This window comes from Podarcis cretensis (assembly GCF_951804945.1).
Source record: "Podarcis cretensis genome assembly, chromosome: 1".
In the NCBI taxonomy this organism is placed as follows: Eukaryota; Metazoa; Chordata; class Lepidosauria; order Squamata; family Lacertidae; genus Podarcis; species Podarcis cretensis.
In genome coordinates this window covers 32,496,733-32,512,016 of record NC_137170.1, presented here as the reverse complement: position 1 = coordinate 32,512,016, position 15,284 = coordinate 32,496,733, and the positions used below count along the sequence as shown (strand labels likewise).

General features: G+C 44.0%; 1 protein-coding gene across 1 annotated transcript in view; it reads right to left on the bottom strand.

The window, feature by feature from the left end:
* The window catches only part of LTBP2 (latent transforming growth factor beta binding protein 2), a 130,623-nt gene that overhangs the window by 63,687 nt on the left and 51,652 nt on the right, over positions 1 to 15,284 (bottom strand). Inside the window, exons 6-8 of the mRNA XM_079971817.1 lie at positions 14,267 to 14,461; positions 12,526 to 12,806; positions 9,259 to 9,361 (exon numbers count right to left, since the gene is read on the bottom strand). Coding sequence (XP_079827943.1) covers positions 9,259 to 9,361; positions 12,526 to 12,806; positions 14,267 to 14,461 — 579 coding nt within the window. The remainder of the gene's footprint in view (positions 1 to 9,258; positions 9,362 to 12,525; positions 12,807 to 14,266; positions 14,462 to 15,284) is intronic.

Genomic DNA, 15,284 nt, shown 5'->3' with positions numbered 1-15,284 from the left:
CTGGATAGGTAGTCCATTGTGCTGGCTTTCAAGCTGTGGAAAAGATTTCATTTCCATATATTTCATACGCTGCATCAGCAGATAAACAAAAGAGCAACACCATTGCTTACAAATACAAATGGAGGTTTGGCAGGCGCCTTCATTATACACCTATAGGCACCAGGTGAAAACGTTCCTCTTCACTCAGGCCTTTGGCTGATTGACATCAGATGCCCTTTTAAATGTGTTGTGGGAGGGGGGAATTATTGGCTTGTTTTTGTCCTTATTTTTATTATGTATTATTGTAAATTTACGGTATGTTGTGAACTGCCCTGAGATCCATGGATGAAGGGCAGTATACAAATTTAATACATACTACATTTATAAGCAATAAACAAATAAACTCATCTCCTACAGTCTGGAATTAATTTGTACCCTGAAAAGACTTCCTGTGGCTTTTCCTTTCTGACAGCAATTATCCACCCCTTTCGTTGCTTAGAGTTGTTGTGGTTATGATTATGATTATGATTATTACTACAACTACAACTACAACTACTACTACTACTACTACTATTATTTCAAAAAGAATAAAACTGGCATCTTGATTATTTCAGATAACTAATGAAACTGTATCATCCACTCATAATGTACTTTTTCATCCTTATTCGCTGCCTTGTAGCAGTAACTGCACTAAAGGTTCTGCATCTAAACCAGGGACCCATTGTGTAACTCATGCATGAAGAAACCTGACAGAGAAATGGCAAAAAATGTGCAGGCAGGAACAGTATCTCAACTTATAAACAGTGTCACAGGTCCATGCTACCACCAGGCTTCTCAGTTTTAAGTCAGTGTTCCAAAGGCTGGACCACTTGACTTTCTAAGTTGGACAAAATAATATATTTTGATTGAATCCTAAGACAACTTAGAGAAGTTCACAGGAAAAGTTTCCAATGCTCTGCTTTACCTGACCTGCCCCCCAAACCAACCTGTGCTCCACAAAAAGCCTCTCCACAGGGTCAAGGGGATAGGTAGGGCATGGGAAGGTAAGAGGGAAAGGAAGACTATCCTAAAGCTAGACAAAATTTGGGGGATTCCCACCTCCTCAAGCAACTCCTGTGTCCCACTGCATTGTTCAGGAGGGACTCCTGACTTTCCATGGGGGCTTTTTCAGGAGGGTACGGAGAGGAGAAATTGTGGACAGGAAACTTTCCACCTGTGAACTTCCTAAAATTAACTTACTTTAGGACACAAGCCAGAGTAATGAATATTCACTTGTGCGTACATGGCAGGCTATGGACTAATATACAGTTGGATTTTTTTTTTGCAGTACCTTCAGTTCAAGAAAAAGCTTTGTCCAGGGGCGGGTAATCACAGTTTCTGTATAAACTCTAAATTGGGCATAAGAATCCTGCCCTAGCCAACTTCCAAGGTATTTAAAATGTGGCACATGTACATGCCACTCCTCAGGAGCCCTCAGGGTGCCAAGCTCTCAATTAGAGGAACTTGTTTGCAGATAATGCTTGGAACTGGCCGCACACTTTGATGCGCTCAATTGTAGGCTACATGTCTGCTCCAGTGCTCCAAGCATGCCTTACATCAGTGCAGGCAGCTGCATATGAAAGAGGGTGGCTTGAGGGCTAACAGAAGCCAGAATGGAGTCACTGCTATGAATGATTAGCTACAAAACCCCAAGCTGACTTGCTGAGCTGCATGTCGAAGTACCTGCGTAGAAATCGGCTTTAACAGTCACACTTAATCTCTGCAGGGGGCCCAGCATGGCTGCTTGGGGGGCTGTGAACCACTGCTGACAGGACGGTGATGGAACCATGCCAGAAAACAGTGAACTGCCTATATGACAAACAGGAGCGACGGCAGGTTCCAACAAGAAGGAAAGATATCATTACTTGGAGAATAAGCACATGGAGTAGATGATGCAAAGAAACTAAGCTGCTCGATGAGACTGTGCAACAGTGAGGAGGAAAGCGGCGGATAAGAAAGCCGTTCAAGATTCGTAGGAACAAAGGAAGGGGCTAGTGTAAAATGCTGACTTCTGAGATAGATGGTATTCAACATTCAGCCTAGTGTAATTTAATCTAGGTTAACATGAGTGTCTCTGAAGAAGTGTAACTGTGAGCAAAGCAGGCCAAGCATCAGAACATGGCATTTTGGGTAGCTGCTGGGTCCCAGCACCACAACAGGACCGCTCAGTGCACTGACCCTGGCCCTGAGCCATGACACCTGCCTTGCCAGGTGGTTGGGCCGGCGAGTTGTCATTTGAACTGCACAGAATATTGCTGGTGTCACTCCAGGGCCATATGACAAAGCCAATGAGAGCCACCAGTGTGTGTAGGGGGGATACCATTTCCCATTTAATTTCCCACAATGCCCCAGGGCGATGCTACATCAGGGGCACTGGAAGAAAGCAAAATGGTACTGCTGCTCCCTACCATGTCCCACCAAATGCAGGGAACATTTGCCTAGGACTCCCTCAAACTTAGGTCCAGTCCTGGACCGCATACCTTTCCTGTGGTGTTTTATTTGGCTGTGACTCCCCTTAGCACATTACAGTCATACCTCGGGTTACGGACACTTCAGGTTGAGTTTTTTCAGGTTAAGGATGCACCAAAACCCGGAAGTACCGGAACAGGTTACTGTTATATACTGAAGTTCTCACCCTGGACCAGCAGGGGGATACTGTAGATAGTTTTCACTCAGGTCCACATATGCAAATAAGGGATTGAAAGTGACGTTCAGTGATTGGATAGTTACAGAAAATGGTTACTGTTGCGTTCTAGTGGAGCTCTATATAAGCAGGCTGGCTGAACCCTTCAGTTCAGTTCTGTTCTGGCCTGTGAATAAACAAGAGCTGTTTGAAGAATTGCTGTGTCGTCTGATATGTTCACCCACAACTTCCAGGTTTTGGCGGTCGCGCATGTGCAGAAGTGCTAAATCATGCTTTGCGCATGCGCAGAAGCGCCGAATTGCAACCCGCGCGTGCACAGACGAGCCGCTGCGGGTTGCAAATGCTGCGGGTTGCGAACGTGCATCCCACACTGTGGGAATATGGTCATTTGTCCATAAGAGCATGGGCAAAAGTTCATTATTGCAAGGATGATTTCATAGCAGAAATCATTGCTTGGAGCATGATCAACGCGTGGAGAGCTCATGCCATCCAATGATTGGTCCACGTAGCATAGCATGATCAAATACGTGGTCTGGTGTGAGAACATGAGACTAATGTATTGTATTGTCTTTTATCTGCTGACTGAGGCAAAGCTCTCTCCTTGAATTTGTATCTTTTCGTGGACACACAATAAAGGTTGGGGCTACAGCAGCTTCTGGGAGAGCTGCGGCCAGATTTCTGCAACCCATCATGGTGTGAGACTGATTATTTACGGATGGCGAGCGGGTTCTCGTCACCACACGGATCACATTCGCAACCCGAGCGTCCACTGTACTCCCATCCCAATGTAAAAGGAGTGGGTAAGGCAGCCTTCTTGCTGAGGAATATACATCCTTGCTTTGCATACCTTTTTCTTAAGTGAGGTTGTGTTTGTCTTCTTTAACATATTGGGTTGCAATGATAATCTAGCACTATAAAGCAGGAACACAAGAAGAGACTATTGGATCAGGCCAATGGTCCATCTGGTCCAGCATTCTGTTGTCTCGGTGGCCAACCAGATGCCTGGGGAAAATCCGGAAGCAAGACCTGAGTATAAGAGCACTTTCGCCTACTGTGGTTTCCAGCAATTGGTATTCAGAAGCACGGCTGCCTCCATCTGCAGAGTCAGAGCATAGTCATCATGGATGGTAGCCACTGAGTTTGTCTAATTTTCTTTTAAAGTCATTCAAGCTGGTGGCACCCACTGCCTCCTCCTGCAGCTCATGAAGAGTCAGGAAACAAGGACAACATATGCAAAATAGCAACACAACAGTTAAAAAGACCAGCCACTGAAACATCTTAGCTGCTGGAGCAGGAATATTAAATTACTGAGAAAGAAGAGAGATATTAGTTATGAGATTTAAATGTAATAGTGAAAGTAAGAAATGTATATTAAGTGAAAAGATTGGAAAATTTTCAGATGTGATTGATGGAAGTAAAATATTGTATAAGATATAAAAGTATGTTTAATAATTATTGAAAACGATAAGTTAAAAAACTAATAAATATATATATATAAAGAGGAATATTAAATTACTAACATTAAAACATAAGAAGCCATGAGAGCATTGAAAGAGGAACTATAATCAGAAGAGCAGCATTAAAATTGCTTCCTGAAAGTGCCAAGATTGCTTTGAGTCTATTTGCTTCAACCAGGGGTTAGAATTAAGTAAAGCGTCCAAAAAAAGAAAAAGAAGAAAAAGTCGAAAATACCCACTTCTGGGTTTCCTGCTCATTGTAGTATGTGAGTGCAAGTATTTGCTCTGCAAATTCAGTTTGCTTGCTGTGAGAGGAGTGAGTTTGGAGGGAGAGTCACCTGGGCAGTTAGTTAGCCATCCAGCTGAACACCTAAGTGGAGACTGCTGAGCCCAAGCAAGCTGCATTCCTTCTTAATAAGCTGCAGCTTTAAATTCACAGCAGGCCTAAAATGGCTTGGATGCCCAGGGGCTTCAAACAGGGTAAACTGCATGGAAGTCTGAAGAAAGAGAGGCTTGGAATGGATGTCCTTTTACTCTTTCTCGACAATATGATTCTATCATGGGATATAGATTTCTGATCATACAAATTCAAGGGCACTTAAAAAAATAAAGCCTCCAACAGCTTTGGTGTCTGGGATAGATTTCCATTCAAGCAATTCCACTGAATCTATTTAAGCAATTAAAATTGCTTGGTTACCCTCCTATGCACTGCAGAACAATTAGCAGAGCACTTCCAGCTGCACTCCGCTAGCAAAGAGTCGTGAGCTAACAGAAAGTTGAAACAAAAAGTATGCATTCAACAAAGACAATGCAGTGGCCCTTTTCAAGTAAGTAGAGTCTCTATTCTAAATCTTTGGGGAGAGAGAGAGAGATGAGTAACTCATGCTGAAATTCCACAGGATGAAAAGACTCACAGAAATGCACACTTAATGAAAAGCACTACATAAATTCCATTTCCATAGAATCAACTCCCTTTTTCCATTTAAAAATTGCCCAACAGCACACTCAGCGGGAGTTGAGCAGCCTCTGGGGTGCTATGGAGCCACTCTGCTTGGCAAAGTTATTTTCATAGACTTCATTAGCTGTTTGCAATATTTTATCTGAGTCATCTTTTTATCATTATCCCAGTGAGGATGGGCAAGGATTTGGTTTTAACAATGTTTTTCCATTCTAGTTCAAGGAATGGTGTGCAGCTTGTAACATCGTTCAGCATCTCTCAGTGACTCTGGGTTAATCTGGGCGATCTGCCACCTATTTGCCAACCCTTGGCTGACTCAGTGGGAGGTCCATTGAGGGAATGCGTTGAATACCCTACTCAACACTACCCATCGCAACTTCCCAACACACGTTTTCTCTCATTAGAACAAAAACAACAAAAATAAGCTTTTTTAAAATGTGAGAAATGTGATATATGTGAGTTGTTAGTTCTAAAAGGAATCGAGGCAATGAAAGTACAGAGCTGGTTGGGCTACACAGCAGCAGCTGGGGGAATGCACAGGTGTATGAGTATCAGCAGCGGGAGTGAGGTGCAGGTCAGCAATAAAACAGCCAGTGTCAGTGAAGTTAACTCTATATTCAAAAAAACCAAAAGAGTGCAGGCATAGGCATAGGGTCGCCATTTTTCAAAAAGTAAAACCCAGGACACCTCAAAAAATGTTGAGCTTTTTTCCCCGATCCAGGACAAAGCACCGCCTTTTAAAAATTCTCCCCAGATATCAATTCGACAACTCTTCCCAGTAGGTCTTGCCCCAGTGAGGTAGTTGCAAGGGCTGAAGCCATTTCCCACTGCTCTCTAAGGCTCCTCCCCTGGGTCCTTCCCCAGCAACCTGTGGCTCCTTCGCCTTGTCTCTCTTTGCTCTGCCCTCTTCGTTCCTCTCTGTGTTCTGGGAGAACAATGGGAAGGAACCTGATTACAGCCTGAGAGAGAGACTCCCTGGCAGCCTACCTCTTGGGCCCCCTCCTCACCAGTCTCTGCTTCTGCCTCTGCTTCTGGACTGCTCTCTGCCACCACTTCTTCTTGCTCACTAAACCTTGTTACCTCTTCAGCTTCCGACACCTCCTCCTTCCAGTCTGCTCCCTCTGCCCACTCATCATTGTTTCACAACCAATCCCTTGGGTTCTGGGCTTTCTTCCCTTGGGGGTTCCCCAGCTGATGCCTCCCACCACTCCAGTGTGGAGTAGTGGTTAAGAGTGGTAGACTCGTAATCTGGTGAACTGGGTTCGCTTCCCCGATCCTCCACATGCACATGCAGCTGCTGGGTGACCTTGGGCTAGTCACACTTCTTTGAAGTCTCTCAGCCCCACTCACCTCACAGAGTGTTTGTTGTGGGGGAGGAAGGGAAAGGAGATTGTTAGCTGCTTTGAGACTCCTTCGGGAAGTGATAAAGCGGGATATTAAATCCAAACTCTTCTTCTTGGCAACTAGCCAGTCCATGACATTGAGTTCATTCTCTCCCTCTCCCTCTCCCTCCCCCTCCCCCCACAGACACACACAAGAATGGATGAATGGGCAGAGTTGAATCCTTCCATAGCGCTCCAAGAAGCCAGACCTGGACTGCAATCTGACACATCTGTAAGCAAAGATGATTTATTCCAGCCCATGACTTACAGCTACCCAGCCATGCAATTTCTAAGTGCTGAATGCATGGTTCAGCTTACTACATCTCAAGGCAACCAGTTAAAAGACTATGGCCACAAGTGCCATAAGCCCATCCATGCTGAGTTTGTTACACTGCATCAGCTGTTGCGAAACTGGTTCAGTCCATGGCAGCACAAATGAAAGTCAGCTGGGCTAACAGAAATCGCGGCTGCCATGACAGAGAAGTTTATGCGAAAAGCTTCTGACAGTCCTGCAAACCTAAAGCTGGCATCAAGATCATTGTGCAAGGAGATCTTAGAAAGGATAAAGATGAACTCAAGAGTAGACGCTGGACAGGTTCCTTTGACAATCACCAAAACAAGCTAAATGTGTCCCAGATCGAAAGAACCTGTGATGCAAACACAGGTTGGCCACTTCCTGTCTTACGGCGACTACTTCTTTGATCATATGAGATTGCCCTTTCTGATATAATAATCCCTTCTTGAGGCTGTGGGCTGATTTTCACATGTCCCACTAGGGAGCAGCTCATTAACAGACTGAAGCTTGATTTTGTCTTGTGGAATGCAAGGGCCATTTGGGGCCTTCCTGCACAATCAGTTATGGAGCCCTAAATGTGTTTGTTACTAATTTCTTCCCCACAGTCAAATTCCCCTCCCCTCAAAATTGCACATCTGTTTTGGTGCTGGTGTTTTTATTTTTACTTTATTTATTTTGCACCTGGGAAACTGAAATACTTTCGTAACATAGTTTGTTTATTTAAACAGATTTTATATACTTGTATGTACATATATAGCTTTAATTCTATCCATGTTTAATTCTATTTTAATGATAGATTTATCAATGTTTTTAGTGGTCTTCTTTTTTGCCTGTAAACCACCTTGAATTCCATCAGGAAAAAGGGTGGAGTATAAATAAATATATAATAATTGTTGTTGTTGTTGTTATGACTGCTGTGTGGAATATGTCTATGTGAATGTCACTGGCATACCTGGATATTTTTGTGTGAAATAATTAGTGGGCTACCTTTGAAGGTGACACAGAAACATGGGAGCAGCTGCCAGGACCACATAACACTGGTCCTAAAAATCTAGATTCAGGTAGGTAGCCGTGTTAGCATGACGCAATCGAAATAAATAAATAAATTAAAAAGTCAGATGGGTGGGGTGTAAGTAAGTAAATAATAATAATAATAATAATAATAATAATAATAAATAATATAATTGCTATGGCCTCAAGCCTGACAACATAGATCAAGACAATGCCATCTTCATTTTCATCATAGCAGTTTGATCCTTCTCTTACTTGGTTGATTAAGATTACTTATATGCCACTTTTCCACCATCAGTTTTGCCCAAAGTGGCTTACAACAAACATTCAAAACATCATAATACAAATATATGAAATAGAGAGCAACTGAATAAATTTAAAAATGGCAAAATAAACAATTTAACAAACATAGAATAAATCCAATATTATTTTTTTAAAAAAGCAATATAGGTTTAAGTATATAAATACAAAGCAGAACAAGAGCTAATTATCAATTACTTCTCGGCACATGCTACCCATGGGGTGGGGGCAGGGGAACCTGATGACCGTAATCCTGCCACAGTGTCTAATTAAAGGGGAACTTGTCACAAATTCAAGTATTTATTTTAAAAACTGATAAGAAAAAAATATTTAAAAACAGGCACTAAACTTTGCCCCTTCCCTACCTACACAGCCCTGGCATACCCAATAGTGTGGGCAATTCAGCATACAGATTCCAGGAGAAGTGCAATGAATGGGTAGACCTAGCAGCCACCACTCTGAAAGAACACTAAGTCAGTCTCCCTCTTCATTCACTAGGTCTTTCCAGTGCACACCAAGAAATAAGCCAATGGAAGTGCCATGCTCCTTTCAGAATAACCTCTACCTTTGTTCTGCATCAATCTCTTTGGGTACTGGGAAAAGAAAATGCAGAACTGGATTTGTATGCCCCTGGAATGGACTCTAGATTCAACCCTGCCAATTGTTTGATGTAGTGTTATTTCCAGAGCCCCTGCCAAGTCTTCATCTAAAGCAGGCCTGTAAGTCTGTAAGGCTGAGTATGCAACCTCACCAGCCAATATGCAGGCATACCACCTAAAATGACGGGCACTGTTTTCCAGTTTTCTCCTGCCTAATTTCTCTGACATGGAACAAACATCAGACTGCCCTTGGGTTTTACAGATCTGGTATATAAGCAGACCACAAAGTTCTGAGCCAGCAACCGCGTCAAACCAATTCCTGCTGGCACCTAAACTGACACCGCAGCCAAGTAATCATGCCTGAGAATACCATATTACATGCTTTCTCCTGCCCAAGTGCATTCAGGATCATGTCCAGGAAGAAACAGTGTCTCTAAAACAAGTGGCCATGCCTTGTGCTACTTTCCAGTTCCAAATGGGTCAGTCCAAATGGATCAGTAACAACCCAGTTTATGTTCAGCCTCATGCCCTGCATTGGCCCTACAAGACTTGTAGATGGCAATGCTAATGATTTCTCCCTTAGATAGCACTTACCTGGTTTCGATGGACATGGGATGCATCTGCTGACCCCCCAAAAGGCCCCCACACTGCCACAACAATCCTCATAGCTGGCCAGACCAGGTAGTGGGTCAGCACACTAGAAAGAGAAATGGGGGGGGGGGGAGAGATAGCATCAGAATCTTGTACTTTGGAAGGAAGGCTATGTTAAGCTCTATGCCCAATCTTTCATTCCATTTTTTCAGGGGCAGCACATTGTAGACCACAGCTAAAGGTGCCAAGATGCCAGTGATACAGGCCTGCCTTTCTGTGGAAGAGTAGGGGTTAGGGATGAATAAATCTGTCAATGTTGGTTTCTCTCGGTTTCTACTTTTTCCATTCTTTAAGTTCCGTTCCACATCACTTAATGGGCTTAAAAAAAAAAAAAGACCACATAAAAATTATATGCATTTCCAAGAACATTTCTCCTAACAAATGCATTTTTGTTTAATGTACACATTTTCCCCTCATGCTGAGCATTTTGCATGTTGTTTACACTAATATGGCATTTTATCTGTGCCCTTTCCCCTAACACAGACATTTTTGGGTTAGAGAACTACAGTGCAAAATTCAGAGCAGTGTAAATGTTGAAGGATAGCTGTTCCTTCACTTTGTGTTAAGGAGTTTCGCAGTGAAATGCAAACCAAACAAACTTCTCCTCCATCTCTAACAATGGTGCTTGCATTATTCTTAGGCGTCATTACAGGCACCCATGCTCCCTGCAGGGCCAGAGGTGTATTTTAAGACAGTAAACAGTCTCGCAGACAGGAAAACGAGAGCCTGCCTGTATCTTTGGCTCTTGGAAAGCCAGGGTATTAGTATTAGATACAAGGTATTACTGTTATGTTTGAGCAGCAGAGCATGACCCAGAGATAATATCACCAAGCAAAGCCTTTGGATAAAACAAATGCCTTTTCACAGACGTACATCTATTAACTTGCGGGATGGGTAGACAATTCCAGACCTTGTGGGGACATTTGTGGCGAGGCGTTTTCATTTACTTAATGAGTATTTTCCCCCCTCCTAACAAGGCCCTCTGGATTACAGTCTCCCCCATTAGAGCTGAATTGTCGTAGTCCACAGGCCAAATCTGGCACTCATCCATCGCCAAAATGGCCGTGTGCCCAGCACTCACATTCCAATAAGTATGGCTTCAGACTGAAACGGAAGAGACAAATGCTTCCTGCCCAGGCTCCTAGCCATCACCTAGTCTGCTCCGCCGCGGACCCTGCTCCAGTGGAACGAAACAAGAGAAGAACAAGGTAGCTGCTTTCCCCACTCCCACCCCCTGAAGTTACCTATAGAACCCTACCTGAGATGAAGTAAGGCCTAAATGTCTCTCCGCCTTTCACTAAATCCACCAGTCAGCACTTGGGGGAACAAATAAGTACTTAAGAAAAACAGCGACTGCATGGATCATTTACTCTCATAAAGTGGAATTGGGATTTTCCAACCCTATTATTATAGGCAAAATGTTTCATACCAAATTTTCAGAATGAATCCATGTAGAATTGCTTGGCCGAGAAGACCTAGTACTAGGAATCAGGATGGAGCCGAGTCTGACTAATGTCAAAATTGATTGCCTTGGGCATGGATCCCAAATGACACAGACTGTCCCCTGAAAATCTGGGTTAAAAATGCAATGTAGCAATCTAAAAAATACACACAAGCATTATTCTGAACTCCTGTATAATTCCATAGAATCTATGAAACAAGAAAGAGGGAAGGGAAGGGAAGGGAAGGGAAGGGAAGGGAAGGGAAGGGAAAGAGTAGGGCTAGACTGCACCACTCATGTGAATTTTCTTTCCCTAGAAGCTTCAAGGGAAATGAATTTTAATCAATACCAAGCATTTGTTTATTGTGAGAAGAGTTTTGATATATATTCATTTCCTACTAAAATCTTAACTAGCTATAAAAAGAGTGTCCTTTGGACCCAGATTGTTTGAGTGTATATGTGTGAGGAAAAACAGACAGTAAAAGGGCTGGAACAAAAAGTCTCAGAACAATGTATGGTCAAGGTAGCATCAAGGTAGCATCAGCACTTCTATTGACTCACAGGACTAGATGTGCTCTTTGAAGATGTGCAAAGTGCTTCAGACCACAGGCTCAGTGCCTGCTTTGTGAGGAAGGGTTTCTGGGGGAAGGAAAAAGCGCTACCTACAGAATTGAATGAACCCTGCCTGGCATTTTTTGTTTGACTTTCTAGAGCATTTGTAGGCTGAGGTAATTTTAAAAATACCGTATTTTTCGCTCTATAACACGCACCTGACCATAACACGCACGTAGTTTTTAGAGGAGGAAAACAAGAAAAAAAATATTCTAAACGAAACAGTGGATGTATGATTTTTGTGGTTCATGCTGTGGCCACAGACATGTGATCTGATGGTGAGTTTGGGGTAGCCCAATGCAAAAATCCTGGAAGGAAAAGCACTCAAGGGACAAGGAGCATGTGTGGGGTGTGTGGAGAAGGATGCTGCTAATAATGCAGAAGAGGGGTATAAGGGGAGAAGGCTCCTCTCCTCTCCCGCTTTGCTCCTTTAAAACAAACAGGCTCTGCTTCTCCCCCTCCTCCCCGGCTTAGAGAGCTGAAAAGCTTTGCTGCTATTTAGCAAGCTGAGTGGGGAGGAGAGAGGGACAGAGAGCACAGTTTAAAGCAGCCAACCAGACAGGAGCCGCTTACACAGGTGTAAGCGGCTCCTCTCCCGCTTTGCTGTTTCAAAGCGAGCCACGGAGGAGGGAAGGAAGGGGAACCATGGATCCTCTGCTCACGACTGCAGCAGATCCCCCCCCCACCGCCACCCGTAGGCATTCGCTCCATAACACGCACAGACATTTCCCCTTACTTTCTAGGAGGAAAAAAGTGAGTGTTATGGTGCAAAAAATACGGTAATTGTACATTCTCCCTGGTGGACCAAAATGCCTGAATCATTGTCCTTGATCTTTTAAATGTTTGTAGCTGCCTCTATTTCATCGTTTTTACCTGCTTTTATCCATTAATTTTCCACCGCTGTTTCTTTTGCTTGACGATAATTTTTGCATTTTATTATTTTTTATTGCATTCAACATTACCTTATGATGTTACCTTGGATTTTTCAAGAGAAGGTGGGATACAAATGTTTTCAATAAATAAAATCAAATAATACAAAATGACATTTCATGCGCATGCTCAGGGTTCACACACACACTGCATCCATTAATCTCACATTCCATAACCTACACCCCAAGTGTGCGAACAAAATTGAGTTAAGACAGAATAGCTCTGACCTTTCCATGCACTGACTCCATGTAACACTTTCCCACTAGGTCCTGAGGCCTCTGCTGCTGATGTCTCTCTGTGACAATGTTGTTGTTGTTGATGGTGATGGTGGTGGCGTTATCACTGTACTGGTGGGAACCCAATGGAAACTGAGATATCAACACAGCTTCAACACTGTTCTCTTCCGACTGATCTGCGTCACTTTTTACTCGAGCTACCTGATGGATCTGCACAGCAGCTTCCGGAGGGTGGTTGATATGTACGTTCACAAGGGAAGGGTTTCTGGAAGCTGGAAGGAAAGTTTGTCAATGGAAACATGACTTTGCTTCTTGCTCTGCAGCAACCTACAAATTTCTAGAGGGGTTAGTGGATATACTCTGACATTTGCTCCATTGGCAGGACCACACTGGTTCTCAGTACAACCAGGAGATTGAAAAGCAGCTGTTCATTTATGGCCCAAAATGTACAAACAAGGGAAATAACTTTTGACTTGCCATGAAGCCCAGAGAAAACAACGAAACCTGTGAGTATCAGAATACAGTGGTACCTCTAGTTACAAACTTAAATCGTTCCGGAGGTCCGTTCTTAACCTGAAACTGTTCTTAACTAGAGGCATGCTTTCGCTAATGGGGCCTCTTGCTGCCACTGCATCGCCAGCACACGATTTTCGTTCTCATCCTGGGGCAAAGTTCGCAGCTCAAGGTAACTCTTCCAGGTTAGCGGAGATTGTAACCTGAAGCGTTTGTAACTTGAGGCATCTGTAACTCGAGGTACCACTGTATGGACAAGAATATTAGCATCATCCATTGGCTTCTTTCTAGGCTATGCGTAGATTATGGCCTACATGAGTGGTTTATTATGAATTCTAGACCAGGGGTTTTACCTATGTGAAGGGAGTGTGGCTATTTCTTTATGAGGATTTTAATTAAGAAATTCAGAAACCTCTACTTAGGTCCTCAATTTGTGTGTGTGTGTGTGTGTGTGTGTGTGTGTGTGTGTCTCAAGCATATCTAATAATTAATTAGAATACAAAGCAGATACCTGCATGGCAGTAAAAGGTAGTGCTGTCACAAAAGGAGTCCTAAGCACAGGTGCACATCTAAGCCAACATCCTGTATATGTATTTATCTTGAAGCACACACAATTAAGCAGTACTAAGATTGTGAATATGGGACGCAGGTGGCGCTGTGGGTTAAAGCCTCAGCGCCTAGGGCTTGCCGATCGAAAGGTCGGCGGTTCGAATCCCTGCGGCGGGGTGCGCTCCCGCTGCTCGGTCCCAGCGCCTGCCAACCTAGCAGTTCGAAAGCACCTCCGGGTGCAAGTAGATAAATAGGGACCGCTTACCAGCGGGAAGGTAAACGGCGTTTCCGTGTGCGGCTCTGGCTCTGGCTCTGGCTCTGGCTCTGGCCAGAGCAGCGATGTCACGCTGGCCACGTGACCCGGAAGTGTCTCCGGACAGCGCTGGCCCCTGGCCTCTTAAGTGAGATGGGCGCACAACCCCAGAGTCTGTCAAGACTGGCCCGTACGGGCAGGGGTATCTTTACCTTAACCTTTTAAGATTGTGAATAGTTAAGCAGAGTTAGGGATGTTTTTGTAGAGAACCATCCCTTCTTCTATAAGGCACTTATCATCTGATAATTATTTTACCACTTCATGGCAAGAGGAAGGGGGGGGGGAGGCAAAGGCATGCCCAATATAAGCTCCACACACCAGCAGCCTATAAGAAACAACGAGGCTAGTGCTGCTTACCAAGTTGGTTGGATAAAGGAAGTGTATACATTGAATGTTTCATGGAGTTGCTTGCCAAGCTGTTTGGCACGTCTTTTTTCCTTTCCACTTTCAAAGCTGGTAGGTGGCAGAACTTCCCTGTAGAGTTAGATGGGCACCAGCATTCATCCCTGCCCACACAGCGTCCCCCATTTAGACAGGGAATCTGGCAGAAATCTGTAAAGAAAGGAAATCTGTAAGTGAAAGCCAGAGATGGAACGCAGATGAATGTCCAGAAGCTCACCCTAGCCAGCAAATAGGCCAGTATCTGTCCTATCAAGAAGTCTCAGTCACAGAAAGATGTCAAGCTGTCCCAGTTATCAAGGACGCCAAGCGTGTAAGCTAACTCTACTTCCAAAGATGACTAAGCAACTTTCTGCTTGTGGTGCTTGAAGGCACTTCTATCCTCAGCCCTACTATTTATGCCATGGAAGAATGTTACTAACATGAGCTAGATGAGCGTGCAATATGGCCAAGGCAGGTTTCATTTTCCAATTCAACATGTTAAGCCAAAACGGATTGAAACCTCGAATGGGAAGACACCCTAAAATTCAACCACAGGGAGGAAGCATTTGCATTCTTCTTCTGTGAGAGCCTGTGCAGGGCCATTCCACAGAACTACTAGATAGGGTCAAACTCTAGGGTCAGCCCTTCCCCAACCTGTTGTTGTTGTGTCATTTAGTCGTGTCTGACTCTTTGTGACCCCATGGACCAGAGCACGCCAGGCACTCCTGTCTTCCACTGCCTCCTGCAGTTTGGTCAGACTCATGTTTGTAGCTTCGAGAACACTATCCAACCATCTCATCCTCTGTCGTCCCCTTCTCCTTGTGCCCTCCATCTTTCCCAGCATCAGGGTCTTTTCCAGGGAGTCTTCTCTTCTCATGAGGTGGCCAAAGTATTGGAGCCTCAGCTTCAGGATCTGTCCTTCCAGTGAGCACTCAGGGCTGATTTCCTTCAGAATGGATAGGTTTGATCTTCTTGCAGTCCATGGGACTCTCAA